At 36.1% G+C, this 21,587-nt stretch overlaps 4 protein-coding genes across 6 annotated transcripts; 1 reads left to right on the top strand and 3 right to left on the bottom strand.

Moving 5' to 3' along the window:
• Nucleotides 1–1,120: 1,120 nt before the first annotated feature.
• On the bottom strand, nt 1,121–3,970 carry LOC143746965 (methylated-DNA--protein-cysteine methyltransferase-like). 3 transcript variants are annotated; one of them, XM_077239297.1, is made up of 5 exons: nt 3,880–3,948; nt 3,482–3,618; nt 2,677–2,813; nt 2,061–2,200; nt 1,121–1,982 (listed from the first exon to the last, which is right to left on the bottom strand). In XM_077239297.1, the coding sequence occupies exons 2-5, from the start codon at nt 3,610–3,612 to the stop codon at nt 1,836–1,838; spliced, it is 555 nt and encodes a 184-aa protein (XP_077095412.1). In that variant the 5' UTR covers nt 3,613–3,618; nt 3,880–3,948; the 3' UTR covers nt 1,121–1,835. The 3 variants fall into 3 exon arrangements, with proteins under 3 accessions (XP_077095412.1, XP_077095413.1, XP_077095414.1); XM_077239298.1 differs by having other exon boundaries at nt 1,814–1,982; nt 3,929–3,970; XM_077239299.1 differs by lacking the exon at nt 3,880–3,948 and adding an exon at nt 3,684–3,754 and having other exon boundaries at nt 1,814–1,982.
• A 1,201-nt stretch (nt 3,971–5,171) lies between these two features.
• LOC143746964 (transcription factor COE1-like) lies at nt 5,172–12,523 on the bottom strand. Its single transcript, XM_077239296.1, has 16 exons — nt 12,238–12,523; nt 11,396–11,552; nt 10,560–10,623; nt 10,385–10,440; nt 10,094–10,167; nt 9,837–9,905; nt 9,464–9,545; nt 8,791–8,905; nt 7,944–8,077; nt 7,558–7,684; nt 7,269–7,357; nt 6,651–6,716; nt 6,197–6,350; nt 5,863–6,120; nt 5,621–5,697; nt 5,172–5,372 (listed from the first exon to the last, which is right to left on the bottom strand). The coding sequence occupies exons 1-16, from the start codon at nt 12,399–12,401 to the stop codon at nt 5,358–5,360; spliced, it is 1,701 nt and encodes a 566-aa protein (XP_077095411.1). The 5' UTR covers nt 12,402–12,523; the 3' UTR covers nt 5,172–5,357.
• A 1,309-nt stretch (nt 12,524–13,832) lies between these two features.
• Nucleotides 13,833–16,770, bottom strand: bnip4 (BCL2 interacting protein 4). Its single transcript, XM_077239302.1, has 5 exons — nt 16,573–16,770; nt 15,869–16,016; nt 15,710–15,791; nt 14,476–14,699; nt 13,833–14,386 (listed from the first exon to the last, which is right to left on the bottom strand). The coding sequence occupies exons 1-5, from the start codon at nt 16,613–16,615 to the stop codon at nt 14,341–14,343; spliced, it is 543 nt and encodes a 180-aa protein (XP_077095417.1). The 5' UTR covers nt 16,616–16,770; the 3' UTR covers nt 13,833–14,340.
• A 1,294-nt stretch (nt 16,771–18,064) lies between these two features.
• On the top strand, nt 18,065–21,537 carry smndc1 (survival motor neuron domain containing 1). The gene is made up of 6 exons (XM_077239303.1): nt 18,065–18,235; nt 18,733–18,852; nt 19,057–19,199; nt 19,321–19,479; nt 20,614–20,767; nt 20,872–21,537. The coding sequence occupies exons 2-6, from the start codon at nt 18,733–18,735 to the stop codon at nt 21,007–21,009; spliced, it is 714 nt and encodes a 237-aa protein (XP_077095418.1). The 5' UTR covers nt 18,065–18,235; the 3' UTR covers nt 21,010–21,537.
• Nucleotides 21,538–21,587: the final 50 nt, after the last annotated feature.

The raw sequence follows: 21,587 nt of genomic DNA on the forward strand, positions 1-21,587 counted from the left end.
GTCATGACATTTCAAAAAGCATCACCCAACATCGCTTCTTTTTTACACAATGTTTTTATAAGTTTCATGCAGTTTGTATGGGATCCGTATCCCATAAGTTTGGTCTAAATGTTATTACACCATCAAAAAAGGTAAACATTTTTCTGCAATTAACCGTTTAAAAACAAAGACATTTAAACTACAGCTATTAATTTAGTGTCCTGTTATAATTTTTTTTATAGCATTAAAGGAACAAATTCAATATAAATATAAATAAAATATATACACACGTTACTCAACCTTTTTAAAAATATTATTTCATGAAGTTTCATGTTTATTGTACAAAATTACATATTACTCAGGGTTTTAACAACAAAAACAAAACAGTTCCCCCCCCCCCCCCCACACACACACACACATTATACTATAATGAATAGAAAATTAAACTGCACATTTTTTCTGATCATAAAAGAAGAAAATAAAAGAGTTTCAGACTCCACATGGAAAATGTCAAAGGAAATGAATACAGATATAGATTAAGACAGACCTCTCACACAGAGTCTACAGAGTTATGATAACAGCTCCCACACTGCACTGAATGACTTGAAATTACAGGGAGGGTTTGTGTTCACTGAGCACGATCCAACTGTTTTTCTGTCAGGCACAAATTGCTGTTTTGTAAGGTGGCATGATGCCGTACGTGAAGGCTTAGTGAGAGATCAGCACAGCCTGAGGCAGTGGATGCAGCTCATGTCACATATGATCAAACACAATATAATGAAGTATCACACTACTGACTGGATATCTCACCAGGGACGCCCTTCTTTCATCCTCCCATTAAAGAGATCCCAACTGTGTGTTTGACATCCAGAGGAACTAAGAACTCTTTTGAAATACGTGAAGTATTTGTATGGCAGCTAAACGGTGATTCTCTGACTATTTGACCCTCGGCCATATGCAGTATGCATTTGAAAAGTTGTGGATTGAGATTAAATGCTTTATGTAAAAAAAATATATATATATATTTAATCATATTTTTCAAATATGATTTTTGTGTTTGAGAAAATAAATGATTTTTCAGTATAAAGGAACTAAAATAAAACTCGCCACTGGATAATAAAAAAAATACAAATGTCTGGTACACATTTGCTGCTACATTTATCAGTTTGAAAAAATAGATTTTGCCATCACATGAATAAATTACATTTTAAAATATATTCAAATAAACAGTTATTTTAAACTCTAACAATATTTCTGTATCTTTTTTAAATAAAATAAATGCAGTCTTGATGACCATAAGAGACTTTTTTCAAAAACATTAAAAAATATTTAATTTCATATTTCAAGCTTTTGACCGGTAGTGTAGATAATTGATCCACCATTAATAAACATCTAATTTGCTTTACAGAGCTTCAATTTGTTATATAAGTTATGCTAACTAGAGTTTTATAAGCATAACACACACACACATTATATATATATATATCACATATGAATTTCAGGAATAAAAGATTACAAAATATGCAACAATAAAAAAAGAAATGGCAATTTCTTTAAAATCATTTTCTGTAATCCTTTGGATTAAACATTTTGTTTATAAAATGATTTTTCAAATCACATTTAACAATGTAAATGTTACACTGACAACCACAAAAAACAACTAATCAAACCACCTGCTCTCAAAAACACCAAACAGATCATCTAAAACTATAGACAATATATTAATTATAACAAAGAGTTTGTTCGCCGAAGTGGAATATAATTTGTCCAAACAATAAAAAATCAGTCATAATGTTTTTCAAACTCGGACGCCATAAAAAAAAAGTTTGTGAAGATTTTGGGGTCCATCTGATGGATTATTCACTCTTTGAAGCATTGAGCTCCAATGCTTTTTTCTCATGAGTGAGCAACCAAACTTTAATATCATCTCCCTTTCCTCCCATATATGATCCACTGTCCCCTGAACTGCGCAGCACCCGGTGGCACGGCACTATCAGTGGAATCTGAGAGAACAACAGAGAAAAAGATGCATCAGATGACATAAATCAATCTGTCATGATGATCATTCCAACAAAACTCACAGGGTTTTTCTTCATGGCTGAGCCCACGGCTCGCACAGCATTTGGATTCCCAATCATTTCAGCAAGCTGCTTGTACGAGACCGTTTTCCCAAGCCCCACTTCCTTATACAGAGTCCATAGCACATGCGCTTTAAAAGAATCTGCGAAATAGAGACAGGGAGGAAAGCAGTGAAAAACAGTGGCAGTTAAACTCCTGGGCTGTTTCTCTCAAAAGCATCGTGAGCCAAGTTGATCATAGAGACCATTAGTGGAGATGGTTCTACGATCTACTTAGGATTAAGACGTTTTTGAGAATTACAGCCCTGGTTATTACTTTAAGGTCTGGTTTCACAGACAGGGTTTAGATTAAGCCAGGATTAGACCCTAGATCAATTAGGACATTTAAGTAGCTTTTATAAACATGCTTAGAAAAAAAACAAAAACATTACTGGTGTGCATCTTGAGAAAAAACAATGGCACTGAGTCTGACATATTTTGAGATATGTCAGTGCAAGTTGCTTTCAGTTAAAACAGCTCAAACATGCATTTCAGTCTGGGACTAGCTTAAGCCTTGTCTGTGAAACAGGGCATAAATAAGTCAGAGGTGAAGTGGGGTAATGTTACACATGTGACTAACCGCTCTGCATTTGTGGATGGTGTATGGCAGGCAGAGGAAGAGTGCTGATGGACTCAGGTTTCATGAAGTAGCACTGAAGCCAGTCAACACAGCACTGTAATTCAGGGCTCATTTCTGACTGGCCAACAGGGCGTACACTACAACAGGATACACTTTAAAGTCAACATGAAACAAAAGTTGCAATAGACATTTCTTCACTATTGTGATGTATATCTGAGTGAAACGGCATCTCGAACAAGGAAAAATGTAGGGTGGGACTTGATTTTGACCATCGAGAAGAATTAATTGGGTCATTGGATCGTTGTGGTTTGCTATTGCTTCGATCTCATGTGAGTGACAGGTTGTCCTGCCCTCAGGCCAGTAAACATGTCATTAGAGAAGAGAGGCTGTTGGCAAAAAATGGGAAGTTTAAGTTATTTTGAATAAATATTGTTAGGGCACGCGGATATCATAATAATAAAATAATAATAATGATGTGCATGGATAAATCATTTATATTAAATACTGCAAAATTCCATAAAAAATAAGAATTGTCAATTTGGACTTCGCTTGTGACTTTAAGCTTTCAGTGCTTATGTGAACATCTTTACAATTAAAACCAAGCAATTTACTTCATCAATTGACAGAACCAGTGGCATGCAATTAATCACCACAGAATGTTGACCCATAAATCAGTTATTTTTATTTTTCAGTTATTTTCTGTTTCGAATAGCTTCATTGTTCCCATAACTGCACTTTAAGTGTGGTTTACATGTTGTAATTGGGTGCTGCTGACTCAATTTGTGCGCATGTTTGTGAGAGTTACCTCTCCTCCTTATTTGTTCCCAGTTTGATATCAATGCTGTGGACTCCCTTCTCACAGCCGCTCAGCAGGATTTCCCCCACAGGCGAGCAGAGAGTCACATCACGCTGCACACAGTAATCGCTGTCAGTCATCGCAAACTGCACACAGCAAGCAAAACGCCGTCAAACACATGCAATATGTACTAAAGTCATAATGTACTAACGCATTCAGCGATGACAACCACACACCGTCTATGGTCACACAAAATCCCGCGCGTGCACTCAAACTATCAAGAGTTACTTTTTTGCGCACAGGTAAAATGTCACAGTTAACGTTAGTTAAATATCACCGACAGTTAATGTTAATGCAAGACGACATTCTTTTATTGCAGTTGTGAGCAGTAAAATAATATATATTACCTATACGATTACAAGACGACAGGTTTTTAACATTATATCTCTGGACAACCGAAAAATGTCACTTCCTGCTTAGAAAATGTACTAAACAAATCAGGAGAACTGACCATTCACAGCACAGGATGTTGGTGCTCAGTTCTGTGATTGGACAATATTGCTCTCAGCCAGCCTCACTGATGCAGACCTCCGAAAGGGGGCCAGTAGCGGTGTGTGATAATATATTTAATATCCATAATTTACATATGTTTGGTCTAGCAAGTGTTAATAACAGAAAAAAAGGGAATACGGGAATACAATAGACATTTTTTACCTACTCATTTTGCCCATAATTTCATAAAGGACAAGACAAATGTGTGTAATGTGAACACACTGGCACTGTGTTGTAAAAGGTTTTGAACATCCACAATAGTGGATAATTGTGGTCATGACACAGTTATCACACAATTGTGTTCTTTGGTGTTTATGAGTGTGCAGTCTCCTCTCTAATGCACAGGGAGGGGACACTCAGATTTATGAGAGACCAAGTCCATATTCAGCATTTGTTTTTATTTCTGATGCCTCCTCCTCATAGTAAAACTTGATGGTTGATGGAGGACTTATCTGAGAATTCAGTGAAGTACCTTACAGAAAACAAGCAGAGCTGCCTCCCATAACACGAGCAATTCTCAAAAAATATGATCATTTAATGAGACATGAAGAATAGATTTGTCGAGAGAGGGGCCATATGGAACCTGGGCTTTAAAGAAAATAACTATTGTCATTGTTATCAGTTACTCAAGTACGAATCTATGTCCAGTGTTTTGACCATTTTCTTTCCCTTAAATAGTAGTACGTTTTTTTGAAGACAAATGTTCTTGTAAAATCTAGGTTTAAGTGTAAGAAAATGTCTTATATATTGGTAGAGTGATGGAAAAATATTTCCTCATACACTACCGTTCAAAGGTTTGTGGTCACACTTTTTTTTCCAACAAGGACAAAAAATGTACAAAACACACAACTTGTTCCACAAAAATATTAAGCAGCACAATAATTTTCCACATAGATGTTTTGAGCACCAACCAAATCAGCATATTAGAATGATTACTGAAGGATCATGTGACACCGAAGACTGGAGTAATGATGCTGAAAATCACAGGAATAAAACAGCCTTGCCATCACAGGAATAAATTACAAAAAAAGTTATTTTCAATTGAAATAATATCTCACATTATTATATCAAATAAATATATATCAAGTAAATATTGAATGTCTTGGCCACACATAATACAAACACACTAATAATAGAGAGGTGCATATTGTTAGACACAGAACAAAAAAAAATGCTTTATTACCAACCAACACGATTTAACATATAGTTTCTTGTTTTTGTATTGCTTGCACTGAGAAAACATTCAAAATGCAAAATAGATGTTGTTGTTCCCCCGCCACAAAGAGATTCCTTCACTTCTGAGTTTGTCCATGTCAGAGAGCGACTGGTGTCACTAGTCCATGCAAGGCTGTAAAAGACAAACAGAGAATAGACATGAGTCTGTCAAATGTTCACACTCCACAAATTTATATGTGTGTATGCACTTCACACTTCGCACTCCTTAAGGCAGTGTGTTGAGGGAACACACACAGCCTTAGGGAGTGCGAAGTGTAGTGTATATATAGCTGATATATATGCAGTAAATAAAGGGACAATGTAGAGGCGGACGAGAAGAGCAGGAGAGAGGAGTTGTGTGTATGTGTGTTGTGCTCTCACTGTGCAAATGGGAAGACTTGAACTTGCTGTTGAAGACTGCATCTTCAGAACTGGAGCAAATGCACTTTTTTGCTTCACTGTAGAACCACAAGAAAGAGAAACAAGACAAGGAAGGATTAAATAAACATCTGAAACCACCAAAATATATATTTGTCTTCAGGAGTGTAAATAATTGCTTTTGATCATTACATATGCAATTTGACCATGATTCAGTTTAATAATGTCATGAAAAGCATTCTTACCGATGTAGTGTTGTGTGTCCTCTGTGGGACTATCTAAGAATGCTTGTGTGGCAGCCATGGAGAAGTTTGGCACAGAGGAAGTTTGGCGTCCATGTGTTTGTGTGTGCCCGGCCATGGATGGGTGTGTGTTTGAGTGCCTTGGCATGTTGGAGTGAAGGTGCGAATGTGCGTGTGCGCACGTGTTGATATTAGTGAAATCAGACTGTTGGGATGTGCTGCCTAAAACAAAGCCAGTGTTTGAACTCCGACTGATTCCCACTGAAAGAGACATTTGTTTATTAAAACACTGTTGTGTGGCATATGTACCATACTCACATGCACACATACTGCATACCTCGTTCAACATCCTGTGAAACCTCTGTGTTCCCAGTTAACTGTCCATTAAAAGAGTTTACACCCATTATCCTGTGTGAATTTGTGTGGGATGGGTTTCGTGGGGTCCCATGGAGTACCTCTGCTATGTCGGACGCACATTTCAGAATCATCTCCTATTGTCAGGCACATACAGAAGCACAGAAATGACATCACTTCCCACTCTGGATTTCAGCAGCAATCCATAATGTTTACAATTATAAGTGGATCCTTCTTAATGTCACAAGAGTCACAAGTCCACACATCCAGGCACTCGCAAAAAGCCTTTATTTGCAGGGCTACAAAAGCAGATGCACCCATAGTATTTTTTACGCACTCTCTGACAATATATTTTCTTTTTACTAATCGAGATTATTTATTTGGGTGGCAAGCCTGAGTAAAAAAAATTAAACTTTGATATCAAAAATGCTGTTCACCTGGTTGTTGTGAGGCATTCCGTAAAACGTCTCTATGAGATCAGCGGCTCTCTTCAGTAAGACCTCCTGTCAATCAAAAATAAAATAAAATAAAATAAATACAGCTATTTGTGTATTTCCAAGAGTCAAATAAAACAGTGAGCACAGATTTATTTCTCCATTTGGAGAGTTCAGTTGGTGATTAGACAGGCTTTTTTATGACTTAAAGGGATAGTTCACCCACAAATGTAAATTCTGATTCTGTCATCATTTACTCACCTTTTAAGTTGTTCCAAACCTGTATAAATTTCTTTGTTCTGCTGAACACAAAGGAAGATATTTGAATAAATCTTTGAAACAGATCTCAGACCTCATTAACAACCATAGTATTCATAGTATTTCAACTGTTTGGTTACAAACACTCTTCAAAATATCTTCCTTTGTGTTTTTTAACAGGTTTGGAACAACTTGAGGGTGAATTAATGATAGAATATTCTTTTTTGGGAACCTATCCCTTTACATTTCAATTAAACACTTAAAGCAGAAGCTAGAATAGTTAAAACCGAAATCAGAATTTGTGAAGAAATCAAATGTAAATTGAAAAATGGGAAGTATTTCCACTTAGTATTTCTGGCTCACTTTTGGAAGTCTTTCGACATCACCAGGATGATGAGAAATGACCTTCTGCAGCCGCTGGAACCCGTAGTCAATGGTTGGCTCATTTAAAGCTTAAACAGAGAAACAAATTTCTCAGTTAAGCTCTAATGCATCTGCCAGCAACAAAACAAATGAGAATCTCTAAAAGTCCCAAAAGGCAATATGTAACATAATACGTTTACACATACGGTAACTACAGTTACAGTAAATTGGGACGTTTTTTTTTTTTAATTCTCTCAAACTATAATAATTCTCTCAAAATAATTCTCACCAGTGTAAACAAAACGTCCTGGAGGTCCCCTGCAGAACCGCTTGGATCTGTAGGACAGTGTAACTTCCACAACACCAGGGATGTGACGAGGTGGAGTCTGCACACGAATCGCATGTGGTGTGATGACCTGTCACAAAACAGAAAAAGTCATCAGGAAGTATAGAAATTCTTTTTAACTTCACTTCACCATCAAATTCATTGGGAAAAATGTATTTCACACCTTGCAAAATTTGCAAAGATTTGTGGGAGATCTGTGGTGGCTGATGGATGGATTAGATTTGTCCAAGGAAAATAAAAATGATGGAATGATGAGGCTAAAGATGAAACAAAACAAACTATTTATAGTAATTATTTGATTGGCAACAGAGCTTGAGACTGTTACACACCTCACTCCAGACCAGCATTGTTCCGAAAACCACTTGTAGACCATCGAAGAACTGATCTCCAATAATAATCACTGAGGCTCCACCTGAAGTCCAACCTTCACTCGGACTGATGGCCTTGATGCAGGGGATCTCTGCTACATTCACACACACACACACACACACACACACACGCACGCACGCACGCACACACACACACGCACACACACACACGCACGCACGCACGCACGCACGCACGCACATATTAGCTCAATACACTGAATAACAGTATTTGCACATTACAGATACAGAGTGTAAATAATTGCAATAAGGGGTATAAAAACTTTTAATGTTTTCTCAGAGGCAGCATAAATGCAATTCAATAATTGGTCATAACTATTTGAAACAACAGGCCTATATTAAACAACAAATACTAAACAAACAAAATATTTGGTAGCATTTCTTCTACTATACTGTATATTTAACTACACATTGTCATATGAACAAACAGTCAGTAACCACACTGATTTGAATTGCATAGTTAGGTGTGGGTTTGATTCAGAATCGATTCATTATGTAATCAAAATACACTGGTCACTGTGTATGTTTCAGAACTGGTTCATAAGAGTCATTCTTTCGGGAATCAGACTACACCTTGTGTGTCGCGCTGTCGATTCAATAACGGTGTAGAGGTGCCGCTGAATAAGTTTTGCTATAATTAGAGTATTTTGGTACAGAAACAGTTATCGTAACTGTACTGATTAACTATATTTCCAATTTCACACTCTCGCTCTTTCAATGATCCAGCACCAACACTGTTCTTTTGGTGTAATTATACAAAAAGTTGCAGATATGTTTGTGATTACTGTACCTTCAATTAACTCAAATCGTCTTCTGCCATGCTTAGAATTGTTATGGACAAATATGTTATCAGAAATGGCTAGAATGTGCGGAGGCTTAACGGAGGCTGTGGTCGAGACCAGCACCTGCAATGCACAGTACATTTTAGTGTAGTGCAGGAAATGTAGCACACAAAATAATATTTTGATGTTGGACAAGGATGGTTAAATACATTTCCTACATTTTTGAATTAATTAAATTAATGCACGCTACATTTATATTTTTTACCATTGTGGTTTTAATCTAAAGTGTGATCCATGACCATAAGGGACAGTCTATTTTTTATTAAAAAAGACAACATGTTAATTACATTTTTTGGTTACACTTTACAATAATGTTTAATTTGTTAGTTAATGTGAAGTTACAATGAACCATACTTTTAATACTTTTAAGATGAAAACAATACTTTTCATCTTAGTTAATGTTAATCTCAACAATTACTAATACATTTTTAAGATCAAAAGTATGTTGACATTAGTTAATGCACTGATCTAACATTTTTATTAGCTAACAGTAACAAAGGTTAATAAATGCAGTAAAAATATATCGCACATTGTTAGTTCATGTTAGTATTATTGTAAAGTGTTACCAATCAGACACATAAAGGACATCAGTAATGTGATTACTGAACTTTTTGTGTGTACCTGGAAACGACGTGTGTCTCGTGGGTTCCCTGCGTTCTTCAGGCAATTTTGATTACATTTGAGAAAAAATTTCAAGAAGAACCTAAATATAAAATAAAAAGAAAAGGGCATACTAACACCTTTCCTCTGCAAACATGTGAAGGTACAGTATGAGTGGATCAGGGAATGGAGAAAAAGAATCACTGAGAGAATGATGTAGAGTACAAACTGTCTGTCTGATTTTATCCGCAATGCTGATAAATCCAAATTTCTGGAATTAATAGCTCATTAAACAATCAACTTTTTCTCTCCCTCATTTTTCTCTTACACATATTACAGTATATACATTTCATTGCTCAATTAAAATGTTATACAATGTAACTGATTGTCCTACCTGTCAATAATGACGGGGTCTGAAGGCGTTTCATTCCTGTTTCCACAACTTTTCTTATCACAACATCGGCTGTAATATTCACATATAAAGACACACAATTATCACTGCATCAACTTTTTAAAAAGTTACCAGCATAGTTCAATTAAAGCAAACAAACACTACATTTTAAAGAATATTTTATGAGTGTATGTGGTTGTTTGCAGCATGCATGGGATTTTGTCTATTAGTGTGTTATAGTGCAGATTGACAAAAGTTACCTGCACATTGTCTCATGAGTGAGAAGAACACGACGCATTTCAGGGTTTTTATCTTGACCTTCAAACATAATTGCCTGACATAGTAGAGGTAATGTAGGCAAATGGCAGGTTAATGTTATGCAAAATAAAATGTATCATGACAATATCTATGAGTATTTCAAATATCATCTTAGCTCTGTGGACAAAAAGCACGTTTTTTAAAAACATTTAATCTTGACTGAAGCGAACTTTCAATGCTAAGATGCATACCACATTCTTGCAAATAATATGAAACTGCCGAAGTTGTTTTACCTGTTTGGTCACAGAGTCTATCAAACGGATGTATAGATCTTGTTCTGTTCTGACACCTAAATGACAGGAAAATTAATAGCAAAACATCAGTACAAAAATGACATACAAATGACAGTTCAAAGTAAGTGTATTTCTATAGTAATAGTAGACTATTTGTAATGCAGGCATTACTCACCATTGTTGTACAGTAACTGGAGTTTGTAATGGATTCCATTGTTTGTTTTTTCACTTACTGGCTCCTAAATAAAAACAGAAAAAAAAAATATATATATACTGAGTCTTACATGCAAAAAAAAAAAAAAAGGATGACATCTAGTCGAGAAGACTAGAAATAATATTCACGTTAATCACCCCTATACCCTCATCAATATCAAATTTATTTCTAGAACACAATTCCAGTAGTTGGATTGAATGTGAAATTGAATAAATGCACTCAATAACGTCCACAATGGTTTCGGACACCCAAATGGCTGTTCCCTCAAATAGTGCCCTATTTAAAGTATCAACGAAAAGTTGTTTGGCTTTTAGTATGAATGTGTTAGCCTTACTGTTATCTATAAGCTAGTGTGCTCCAAAACAATGACAAAATTCACATTTAGAAGACCAAACCCAACGTTGTAAATGAAAAACAGGTTGATGTCAGAGTGCAACATCAGATTGACGTCAATCTCCAACGTTGGACAGACGTTGTATTGTGTATCTGACGTCAACCCGACTTTCATTTCCAACCAAAATCCAACGTCTCTTCGTACGTCAACCCGATTTGCAACCAAAATGCAACCTCTGCAACCAAAATCATCCCCTGACTGACGTTACTACTTTCTACTCAAGGACCTTGACAGAAATGTAGTGGAGAAAAAAGTACGATATTTGTCTTTCAAATGTAGTGAAGTTAAAGTAAAAAGTTTCTAGAAAAAATAATACTCAAGTAAAGTACAGATACTCAAAAAGTGTACTTAAGTACAGTACTCAAGTAAATGTACTTTGTTTCTATCAACTTCTGCTCCTCACCTTCTCCTTTTCAACAAAGTCCACAAATGCAGTGTGCTCAGTCTCCACAGACTGACCTTGACTGTCATATAATGCCAACACGAAGTGAAAGAAGTTTGACTTGCGTAGGTTGGCGGGTGGCTGTTTCTCGAAGTGTGCCCGGGCAAGACCAACACCTCTGTTGGAAAAAAGAGCAGTTATTTGCAGTTTAAAATAAAGTACTTGACTGCTGCTGCTATTAAAGCAAATTATGGATAGCAAATTAGGTATACTTTATATTAGGTGCCTTTAACTACTTTGTATTTACATCAACAAAAAAAAATAAAAATGTTAGGTACATTATGCTTATTGTGTAGTTCATGTTGTGTTGGAAAACACCTTTGCTGCTATTGAGGATACGGGTAAGGGACAGGTTTAGTTTATGGGTAGGTTAAAGGGTGGGTTAAGTGGTAAAGCAAGGGTCAACAGCTTAATTATATATGTCATTAATTAATTACTGTTATAAATGACTTGCAGATATTATTAAATATAAAATACTAATTTGATACAATTAACTTTTTAATATATTTTTAATAATTCCTGCATGTAAAATAGCTATCCCACCTCATTAGCAGCAAAAGAACATGAACACAGTAAGTATATTATACCTAACATTTTTTTTAACTTAAGTACATAGTAGTTAAAGACAGCTAATAAAGTGGGATTTTATAAAATGAAATAAATAAGTAGCTTAATTAAAGATTTTCTATAATTATGCTTATGAATGCTGTACGCTAGCTGTATCCATCTTACACATAAAAAAACGACATTAAAGTTGAATGGAATAAGAAATGGAAAGAAGATAATGGGATGCACCTGCTTACCTCTGAGCAGAAAGGTTACCCTCTGCCAGCCCGTGGAGAGCTGAGCCCAGAGCAGACCTGGCCTCCTGCTTCATCACTCCGAGTCCACAGGGATGCAAGAGAACAGCTGTCAACAAAGTTCCTTCTCCCTCAGGACTGCCGTCTGTAGACAACCCAAACCGCATGAGAAGAATATGGGTTGGTTAGGTCAGGTGTAATAATGTGTGTTATGGGCGTGGCTGTGAAGCACAGAGACGTAAGACAGTCACGCTGTAAAGCACTTTGGAAGTTGGAAACCGTGCAGCGCGCGCTGCCGGATCGCTATCAATGATTACGTGGAATGAGCTCTTTCATTCTTCACCTGCTGCTGATGATTTTTTTTAAAATTATATGCCATTTAAATATATATATATATATATATATATATATATATATATATATATATTCCATTAAAAACCATCCATGTAGGCTATAGCCTACTATATATCACTATATAGAACTGTAATTTTTTGTTTGCATTAAAGGTTAATTAAACCATAACTCAGATAGCCTATATTCAAAATGTGATTTTCAAGTATTAATAGTAAAACAAATAAATCGTCATAATGAATAAATAATCCAAATACACGTTCGAACATCATGAGTTTAATAATAGTTTGATGCTGAAGAGTGACTAATTTTGTATGTAGAAATAGCATAATTAATTATTTTTTTTATATATATTTTTAAATATTCACAAATAAGAGTGGCATTAATGAAACCTCATGCTATTTATAATGTCAAATCATCAAGTCCTCAATTTCATTATTACTCTTTTTTTTCTCCCTCCAATACAAAAAGGCTTTGGTCAAATAAAAATAAATAGGCCTAAGTGAAAAGGAAAGCATAAAAAGAAAACAGCAAGAGATGAGTGGAAATAGAAACAGCTCTACATAATATACCCAAAATAATTTAGATCAAAATAATTTATTCAAGGGTTGCAGTACTCTAGCTCTAACAGGCCATTTCCAAGTCCATGCTTATTCTGTAGGCCATGTCATTTGATAATTTAAATAGTTGTGATGGTTTCTCATTAAGCAGTTTCTTCTTTAGTTAAGTTTTAATTATATATTTTAGATTGTATTGTTATGCTGAATATGTACAGTTATCCATTTTTTGGAGTACTTCAGTTACAAAGATACTTCAGTAACAAAATACGGTTTGCTTATAATGAAAACCGATGTTGCCAACAATTGTCAGTCATTGATTTGTTGTTTGAATTAATTACGTTAGTTTGGTACATTTTAGAGAAAGTCAGTTCCAAACTAGAATCAAGCAGACTGAAAGTCACAGATAATAACAGGATCATACCGCCACCTGATGTCACAGAAATGCCAGTACAAAATATAAGACGATTCTAGAGAAGTTTGGCAGTAAGTGAAACACTGTTAATGTTCTGTAAAATATATATTTTTTCCCTGTTGTACCTGAAAATGTTTGCTTATACCACCAATGAGTAAAACATTAAAGCTCACTGAATATCGATAATAAATTATTTTTTATTAAAGTATATACTTTTTATTTATAAAAGTATTTTTATTAACCTGGTATTTTTTTAATAAATTTGAAGATGATTATAATTTTTGCAGTACGGTTTATTACTTTTCCATTGCATGTCACATTCGAATATATGTCAGAATATGCATTTACATGGCTCCTGAATTTTCTCTCAAACATACATTTGCATTTTTAAAAATAATGATTCGGAATGCTGTAAAAAAGCAGGTCAGCTGAAGGACTACAATGTGACCTGGTCAGTAAAACAATATTCATGCTGATGCATTTAACAAATATTTTAAATTTCAAGCAAAAAGCTGAAATCTATTAGGCATTTTCCTGATATCCATACACAACTGGATACATCTTTATTAATTCTGTGCCAAAATCCCCGCAGGAGAACCAAAGAAAAAACAATGCTGAGAGTTTCTGTCTCTCATCTTATTTTTACAGTGTCCTCTTACATAGTCCTGCATTTCTCCTGGAGGAAAACAAAAGTGTTCCAGCAAAAGGCTGTCGGGATCTTTCTAGAGACTATCCCAGAGTGACACTGACACACAACATACACACGCATTCATCTGTTATGACTCAGATAACAGAGCATTGAGTGGAGAGGCGCCGTCCAATACAGATCCTGCAGAGAGAGAGATTATAAATAGTAAAACAGTGAACAAAAGAGCAGCAAGCAAAAAGTCAGACTTTGTAAATTCATAAGTGTCTTACCCCAACCCAAGCATGAGGATGTGTGTCAAAACTAGAGAGGGTAACAGTAACTTCAGAAAGTCTGTGTTCATTTCTTTGTCGTTTTTGTCTGAGTTTCTGCTGCACAATCTGTTCCGCTTTGGTCGTTTAATAATCAGTGCTGGTGGTGGTACATTCTCTGGCCGGCTGGACCAGTCACAGATCCTTGTCTCAACTTCCTGTTTGCTCTCTGGTACAACTTCCCCCTGGAAGTGAAAGAGGAGATGAAAGATCTTTGGCAATTTCACTACCACTAATGTCTAGTCTAGTCATGTAAGCTCTGCAAGTCTGTAATGCAGTCAAAACATAGCATGTTTATAGTGGTGCTACAAGAATCAGCATAAATTTGTCAGTTAACTTAGATCTCCATATGCCCATATTGCAGCGGGGTCTGGTTGTGAGACCTCTAAAAAAACTGCATGTATCATATTGGAACCTTATTGAAAAATAGAGGTTGCTCCAGGAACAAATTCATGATTTTACATGTATGGCAGGGCATGATAAGTAATTAATGCAAAATTTGTACCACTTAAACCCACTGTTCCTGACTATAAAAGCGCTTTTCCATTACCAGTACCAGGTCAACTCGACTCGGCTCGCCTTTTGCTCCGTTTTCAATTACAGATAGTACCTGGTCATCATAGCGACGCCACAGGAAACTGCCATGACGTAATCTAATCTTATACGCGACACACATCCGGCTGCTACCCACACACACACAGGACAATGGAGGAAATCGAGTGTATGCTGTTTTTGATCCTCGGGATGTGGCTGTTTCTCATGGCAAGAAGACAAACGTTGTTTCAGGAGAGGCTGAGGGCAGCAAAACGAAACACTGCTGAAAAAAACAGCTCCGTCTGTCGCGTGAAATGATGACGCAGTGAATAGTGACGATTATCTCGGACCAATCAGCAGTCTGCAGTGTTTTCACGTCACATTTTAGTATCGCCTCAGCTCGCTCAGAACCTCGCTGGAGGTGATACGAAAAAAAGTACCCGAAAGCAGGTACAGGTTCAACTTTTACACAGTGGAAAACCAAACAAACGCGAGTCGAGTCGAGCTGGTACTGTGTAGTGGAAAAGCGCCATTAGTTGTAATACTGTATGTAATTATGCTCTCTCTTCCAGTTCCTCCAGTCTTACAAAGTTGTGTGATATTTTTTTTAAATATCTTATTAAATGCAAGCTTATGCAATAAAGTCAATTTTTTTTTTTACCTGTGCATTGGCGTGTGTTGAAGGAGGCTGTGTGTTGCAGGAGGCTGCACTGATGAGTGGAGGTGTCTGGACATGTCGAGGACTAGGAGCAAATAAATAACAACCACTGTGGTTAGAAGTCCTTGTCTTGCCTGTACACTTAAAGTAGCTTGTACACACCTGCTGCAGTGAGAGCTTGTCCGTGAACTACTGCTGGATTCCCGCTGTGCTTCCAGAAGCATTTTCTCCAGGTCTGTGATATCAGACAGGGATGGTGTGTCCTCACTGTGTTCACTACATGAATCAAAGTGGAGCTCCACCCATGTGTCTGGTGGAGAAAAGTACATCAAAGTATTTAGAAATGATTCCTGAAAGCAGTTTCTTCTTTTTAGAAGTGCTTAATGTTTGCTTTGGTCTTTCTCGTACATTTTACAAAAAACACTCATGCTTTACTACACTTGATCAAACAGAAACTGAACCAAAAAGGGTTCAAACTCCAAATGTGTAACCATGAACATTTTTGGATGTTAGTAAATGAATACCAACATAATCAGTACAAAATTGTGTCATTGCAAATCCCCCTTGTCCGTTATCAAATATGTGTACTAACAAAAATAGAACAAATGTTTGCTTTAGCAAACAAGCAGTTGCTGACTTGGCAGTATGACCGGATTTGAACACAAATCATTGACTGCAATCTCTTTTTTGTACAGATTTGTAAAAGAAAAACATGATGAACATTGGTATTAAACCCAGAAATGTGAATAAATAATTTACTGTTACTACAATTTACTGTTACTATTAATAATCTTATCGTTTTCATTAGCTGTCGATGTAGACTAACTTACGTTGTTTAATCGAGTGAGCCAAATTGTAAAACTTACCGTGCAGACTTTCCTCCTGAGTTATAAGTTTTTGCGTTGACATTGCTGTTCCTTGTAATTTTGCTTCTAAATGCCTGTGTCCTAAATTTAGTTTGTTTGTTTGTGGACCAAAATACAAAGGTTGGTCGCCTTAAAAACATACGGAAAAACACTGACGAAATCTTTTGTTTACAGACAGGCACCGCGCTCTGATTGGTCAGACGTTAGACCAATCATCTCAACCTACGTGAGTCGAGCGATTTAACTTTGGCGCGAATCATAGACTGTAAAAAAAAAAAAAAAAAAGACTAGTATGGAACACGCTACACGGACGGGCTACACTCGGCTACGTTACACCAAATGTTTTTTTTTTACAGTCTATGGTTGAGTGTTATTAAAATACAAGAAAACATACTGATTTCTGTTTATTGTTATAATAAAGGTTTTCTTATTGGTTACTGATACACACAAGACTAGTCAAATTCGGAGTAAAAACATTAAAAGCAGTAATCAGTGACAGTCTGTCTATATAATGTAACTTTGATGAGTTCAGCTTTTAGTCTGTTGTAAGGTTGTAATACATGTTGACCAATTTGAGTCAGCACTGGAGTATTAAAATACTGATTAATTCTGGAGTTTGGAGTTAAATTTTAGCCTACCTCTACTGAGTAGTCGTTCAACCAAACCAATTACACAACGATGTAATTAGTAGTAGTAGTACATTTTTCACATATTTTGTAGTGCATATGTTTGTTTTTGTAAAGTCAGTGCGATATCTAATGTAGATGCCTTGAAGAGGCGTCGAGCCTTTATTTGCAAACATACAACATAGGCTACATTCACAATCACAGGCAGGCAGCAACTTTGACTTGCCTTTGTTGGACATTAAATAAAATGTGGTAGCCTATGGTCAAATTACGAACTGACAGTTTTATTACAGTTTTAGTAAGTCCTTATTATGAAGAACTTTGCAAAATGACAAATAGCCTAAAGTTAGTTCTATTTCAGGACGAACATACGTAAGCAGCATATAGGTTTTATTGATTATACATACATAAAATAATAATAATAATAGCCTAATAATAATGATAATAATAATAATAAAAAAACATTTAAAATGTAGCTAAACTTACTTCGCTCAATCACCTCTGTATTGCATTCCATTATAGGCCTATTATATGCTTTTCCACTACAGTGAAAAGTTGAAAACTAGAGATTTTATACAGTGACAACTGATATATAACTACATTTTATAGTCTGCTTTACTGTTATAAATATCTCATTCATTTACAAACTATCAGAATTTTAAAATTGCGCCGTTTTTCCTCCTAGAGTGCGGAACTACTTATTTTCACTAGCTATAAAAGCCTAAAGTACATTAAATACGATTCAAAATCAAACTTTATTTCAAAAACGAAATAAGTCTGTTTCTCAGTAGTTAATTTTATTTAATTTTACAAACATCTCTGCCACAGGATGGCGCGACAACATCGCGACAACAGTTTTATCACGCGAGACTGTGGCGTCACATCCGGGAAAAGGTCGAAAAAAAAACGATACCACTAAGAGATACAAACGTAGAAGGAACGGCCGTCTTTTTCACGAAAATAACATCGTACATGGGACACTTAACACATTAATTAAACACTTTTTCATATAATTGTTATATTGGGAATATTTAAAGGTAAGACGCATAGTAAAGGATGATTCGAGTATACTGTGTTTATAGATATAAACATGTCTTCTGCCGAGCGTGTGGCCTTGCGTTCTATTTATGACTCCCACATCGCTTTTGTATTGTTTAACTGAATCAAAACCAGGCTTTGTGAGACACGGTGTGAATGAATGCTATTACTGTATTAAATATGTAAGCATTTACAATTAAAACGATCAAATTGATAAATATATTTGCATCCTTAAATGGGCTATTTAACGTTAAGTAGGAAAATGACTAAATAGTTCACAAATAAACAAGCCAGCATGTTGAAAAATGTCATTATAGTTGAAAAGTTAACATTGTTGTAAATCTAAGGGAGTAGATCAAAAAATAGTTTTAGGTCGGATTCAGATAAATATTTGGGATTTCTGTTCTAGAGAACTTAAATTTGATGTTTATATATGTAAGTCAAGGGTGGGTGTGTTTTTACTCTTTTATTGAAAGATATGTTATTTAATTTTCAGATGTCTGAAGAGTTGGTAAAGCAGTTGAACAATTATAAAGCTCAGCTGCAGCAGGTGGAGGCGGCGCTCTCTACAGATCCAGATAATGAAGATCTGCGTAAACTGCAGAAGGATCTCCAGGTTTGGGGCACAATTATCTTCTGCTTTTTTTTTTTTTTTTTTACGTGTTTGCATTGATTAGACCAGAGTCTTTCAGCGGTCTGCTATGTTTTTCAGGAGTCCAGTTTTTGTCGCTTTGGTTGACACTTGATAGCCTCTGACAAGAAAAAGTGCCTTTCTATGCAAGTATGTTCATCAAAACATTACTGTTATGTGTCACTATAGGAGGTGATTGAGTTGACTAAAGACCTGTTGACATCACAGCCTGTGGAGGGTACGACCAGTACCAAAAGCTCAGAGACAGTCGCTCCCAGCCACAGCTGGAGGGTCGGAGACCATTGCATGGCCACCTGGAGCCAGGACGGACAGTGAGTATCACACACCAACACAGTGCTGGGAGGTATATAGGGATTGTGTTCGGCTACATTTGGAAGAGGGATTCGTGTATATATCCGTACTCACCTGCTTACAGTGCTGTGTGATTGGCAGGTTGTATGAGGCGGAAATTGAAGAGATTGACAGCGAGAATGCCACGGCAGCCATCACCTTCGCTGGCTATGGCAATGCAGAGGTGTTGCCACTTCATGTGCTCAAAGAAGTGGAGGAGGGCAGGAGCAGGGAAGAGAAGGACGGAAAACCCAAATCCAAGTAAGTAGACTTCCACATAACTTTTTGATCTGTTTTAACATAGGACCTGTTTACACCTGGTCACTTCATGTGTTTTTACTTTTCCGATTCCGATTTGTTAATTTGTTACTATCTAATTTGTTCAGAGGTGTAAAGTCCAGGGGTCAGAAAGTAAAAGTCCTGGCATTTTTTTATTCCACCCATGAACTCAGCTGATCTCCTGGCTGAAAAACTGCTAATTAGCAAATCCAGGTGATTGGAACAAAATACTGAGAAGGACTTTTACTTTCTGATCCTGGACTTCACACCTCTGGATTTATTAATACGTTTTCCATTTACACTTGGCCTCGTAAATATGTCTCCGCAAAACGAATATAAATCCGATCTTATATTCCCGCTCTATATGCAAATTTAACGGAGATCACGTCAACAAAAGCAACATATATGAGCTGCATTTTATTTATCATCAGCTAATTTCAAGATCAGGCCGCAATAGGAGAGAGAGCGGCATCAGCACTGGTAAGATCATTTAGTCTCACTTTTAATGAAGATGATTGTGTGTTGAGTATCTGCGACTTACTATATATGGCTATAACATGTCATATAGCCTATAACACGCTCTCTCACGTTTATTTTTTTATCATTTTGGGAGGAGTAAACTTTACATATGTGGTTTCAATAACCAGGTGTATTTACACTTGTCCAGTTTAGTTTGGAATGCGTATCAAACGACCTCCTGAAGAGGTTTGAGTGATCGGATTTAAATCCATCTCAAAAGTGTTTCGTAGGGCATTTACACCTGCTCTTTTCACAGAAAATTCATGAAGTGACCAGGTGTAAACAGGCCCATAGTGTCTAAACAGAGTAACATATCTTCTAAGGTATAATATGATTTAAAAGTTGTAAATGAGCACAGTTGTTAATACTACAATTTAAAATAGTTAATTTAAAATACGTATTCCTATTAATTGAATTGTAAATACATGTAAATCTAAATCATTTTTACACACACATTTGCCTGTGTGTGTATATATATAATAAATATATATATATATATATATATATATATATATATATATATAGAGACATTATACACTACAACAGTTTAGATTTTATTTATTTTTTACAAATCTTTCCTTTTGTGTTTTCTCTTAGGAAAGAGTTGCTGGCAGAACAGAGGGAATATAAGAAGAAAAAGGCCCAGAAGAAGGTGCTGCGCATGAAGGAGCTGGAGCAAGAGAGAGAAGTTCAGAAGTCCAAATGGCAGCAGTTTAACAATAAAGCCTATTCAAAAAATAAGAAAGGACAGGTGTGTATATAAGAATAAAGCCTGATAACTTAGCAATGTTCTCTTAAATGCTGTTTAAAAAAAAAAAAATTCCTGTTACATTGTTGTATGATCTTCCTCTGCAGGTGAAGAGGAGTATATTTGCATCTCCAGAGAGTGTGAATGGAAAGGTTGGCGTCGGCACATGTGGTATCGCAGATAAACCCATGACCCAGTACAATGACACTTCAAAGTATAATGTCAGGCACCTAATGCCCCAGTGATGTCCCTTGTGTCTGTGACCATCTGTAATCATCCACCATAAAAAAGGAAATGAACTGAAACCCACTTAGAAGTCATAAACAAATCGGATTGGACATGATATGAATATAGTAACACATTTCCCCCTTGTTTTATTTGCAGTAATAGTGGGTATTTAGTCTGTGGATGTTGGAGCTGTTCTGTACTGAACGAGTCTCTGGATGTTCATCAGTCCTCAGTGAAGGACAGCTCCTGATTAGTTTTACTGGTTCTCCTCATGCTCTCAGGTCGAGTCTCTGCATGAGCTGCTGAGGATGGTAACTGCTCTATTGTTTTAATGATGTGTTGAACAAATGTATATGGAAAGCTCTGGCCGCCCTCATACACATTTAACTGGTGTTGTTGAACCGATTAACAGATTGTTTTGCTGTCTTCACCTGTGTGTCTAATAAGCATTCTACTGCAGTCCATTTGTTGTTACATTTGCTTTTCAGTTTTGTATATTTACATATTTGAGAGGAATAAACATTGATTTCTTGACATTCTTAAAATACTTTGTGGTTTATTTTAATTTGACTTTTTTTTATTCAAGTTGTTTTCC

Source organism: Siphateles boraxobius, unplaced genomic scaffold (genome assembly GCF_051911475.1).
Source record: "Siphateles boraxobius isolate OS27281-9 unplaced genomic scaffold, OSU_SipBor_1 22, whole genome shotgun sequence".
NCBI lineage: Eukaryota > Metazoa > Chordata > Actinopteri > Cypriniformes > Leuciscidae > Siphateles > Siphateles boraxobius.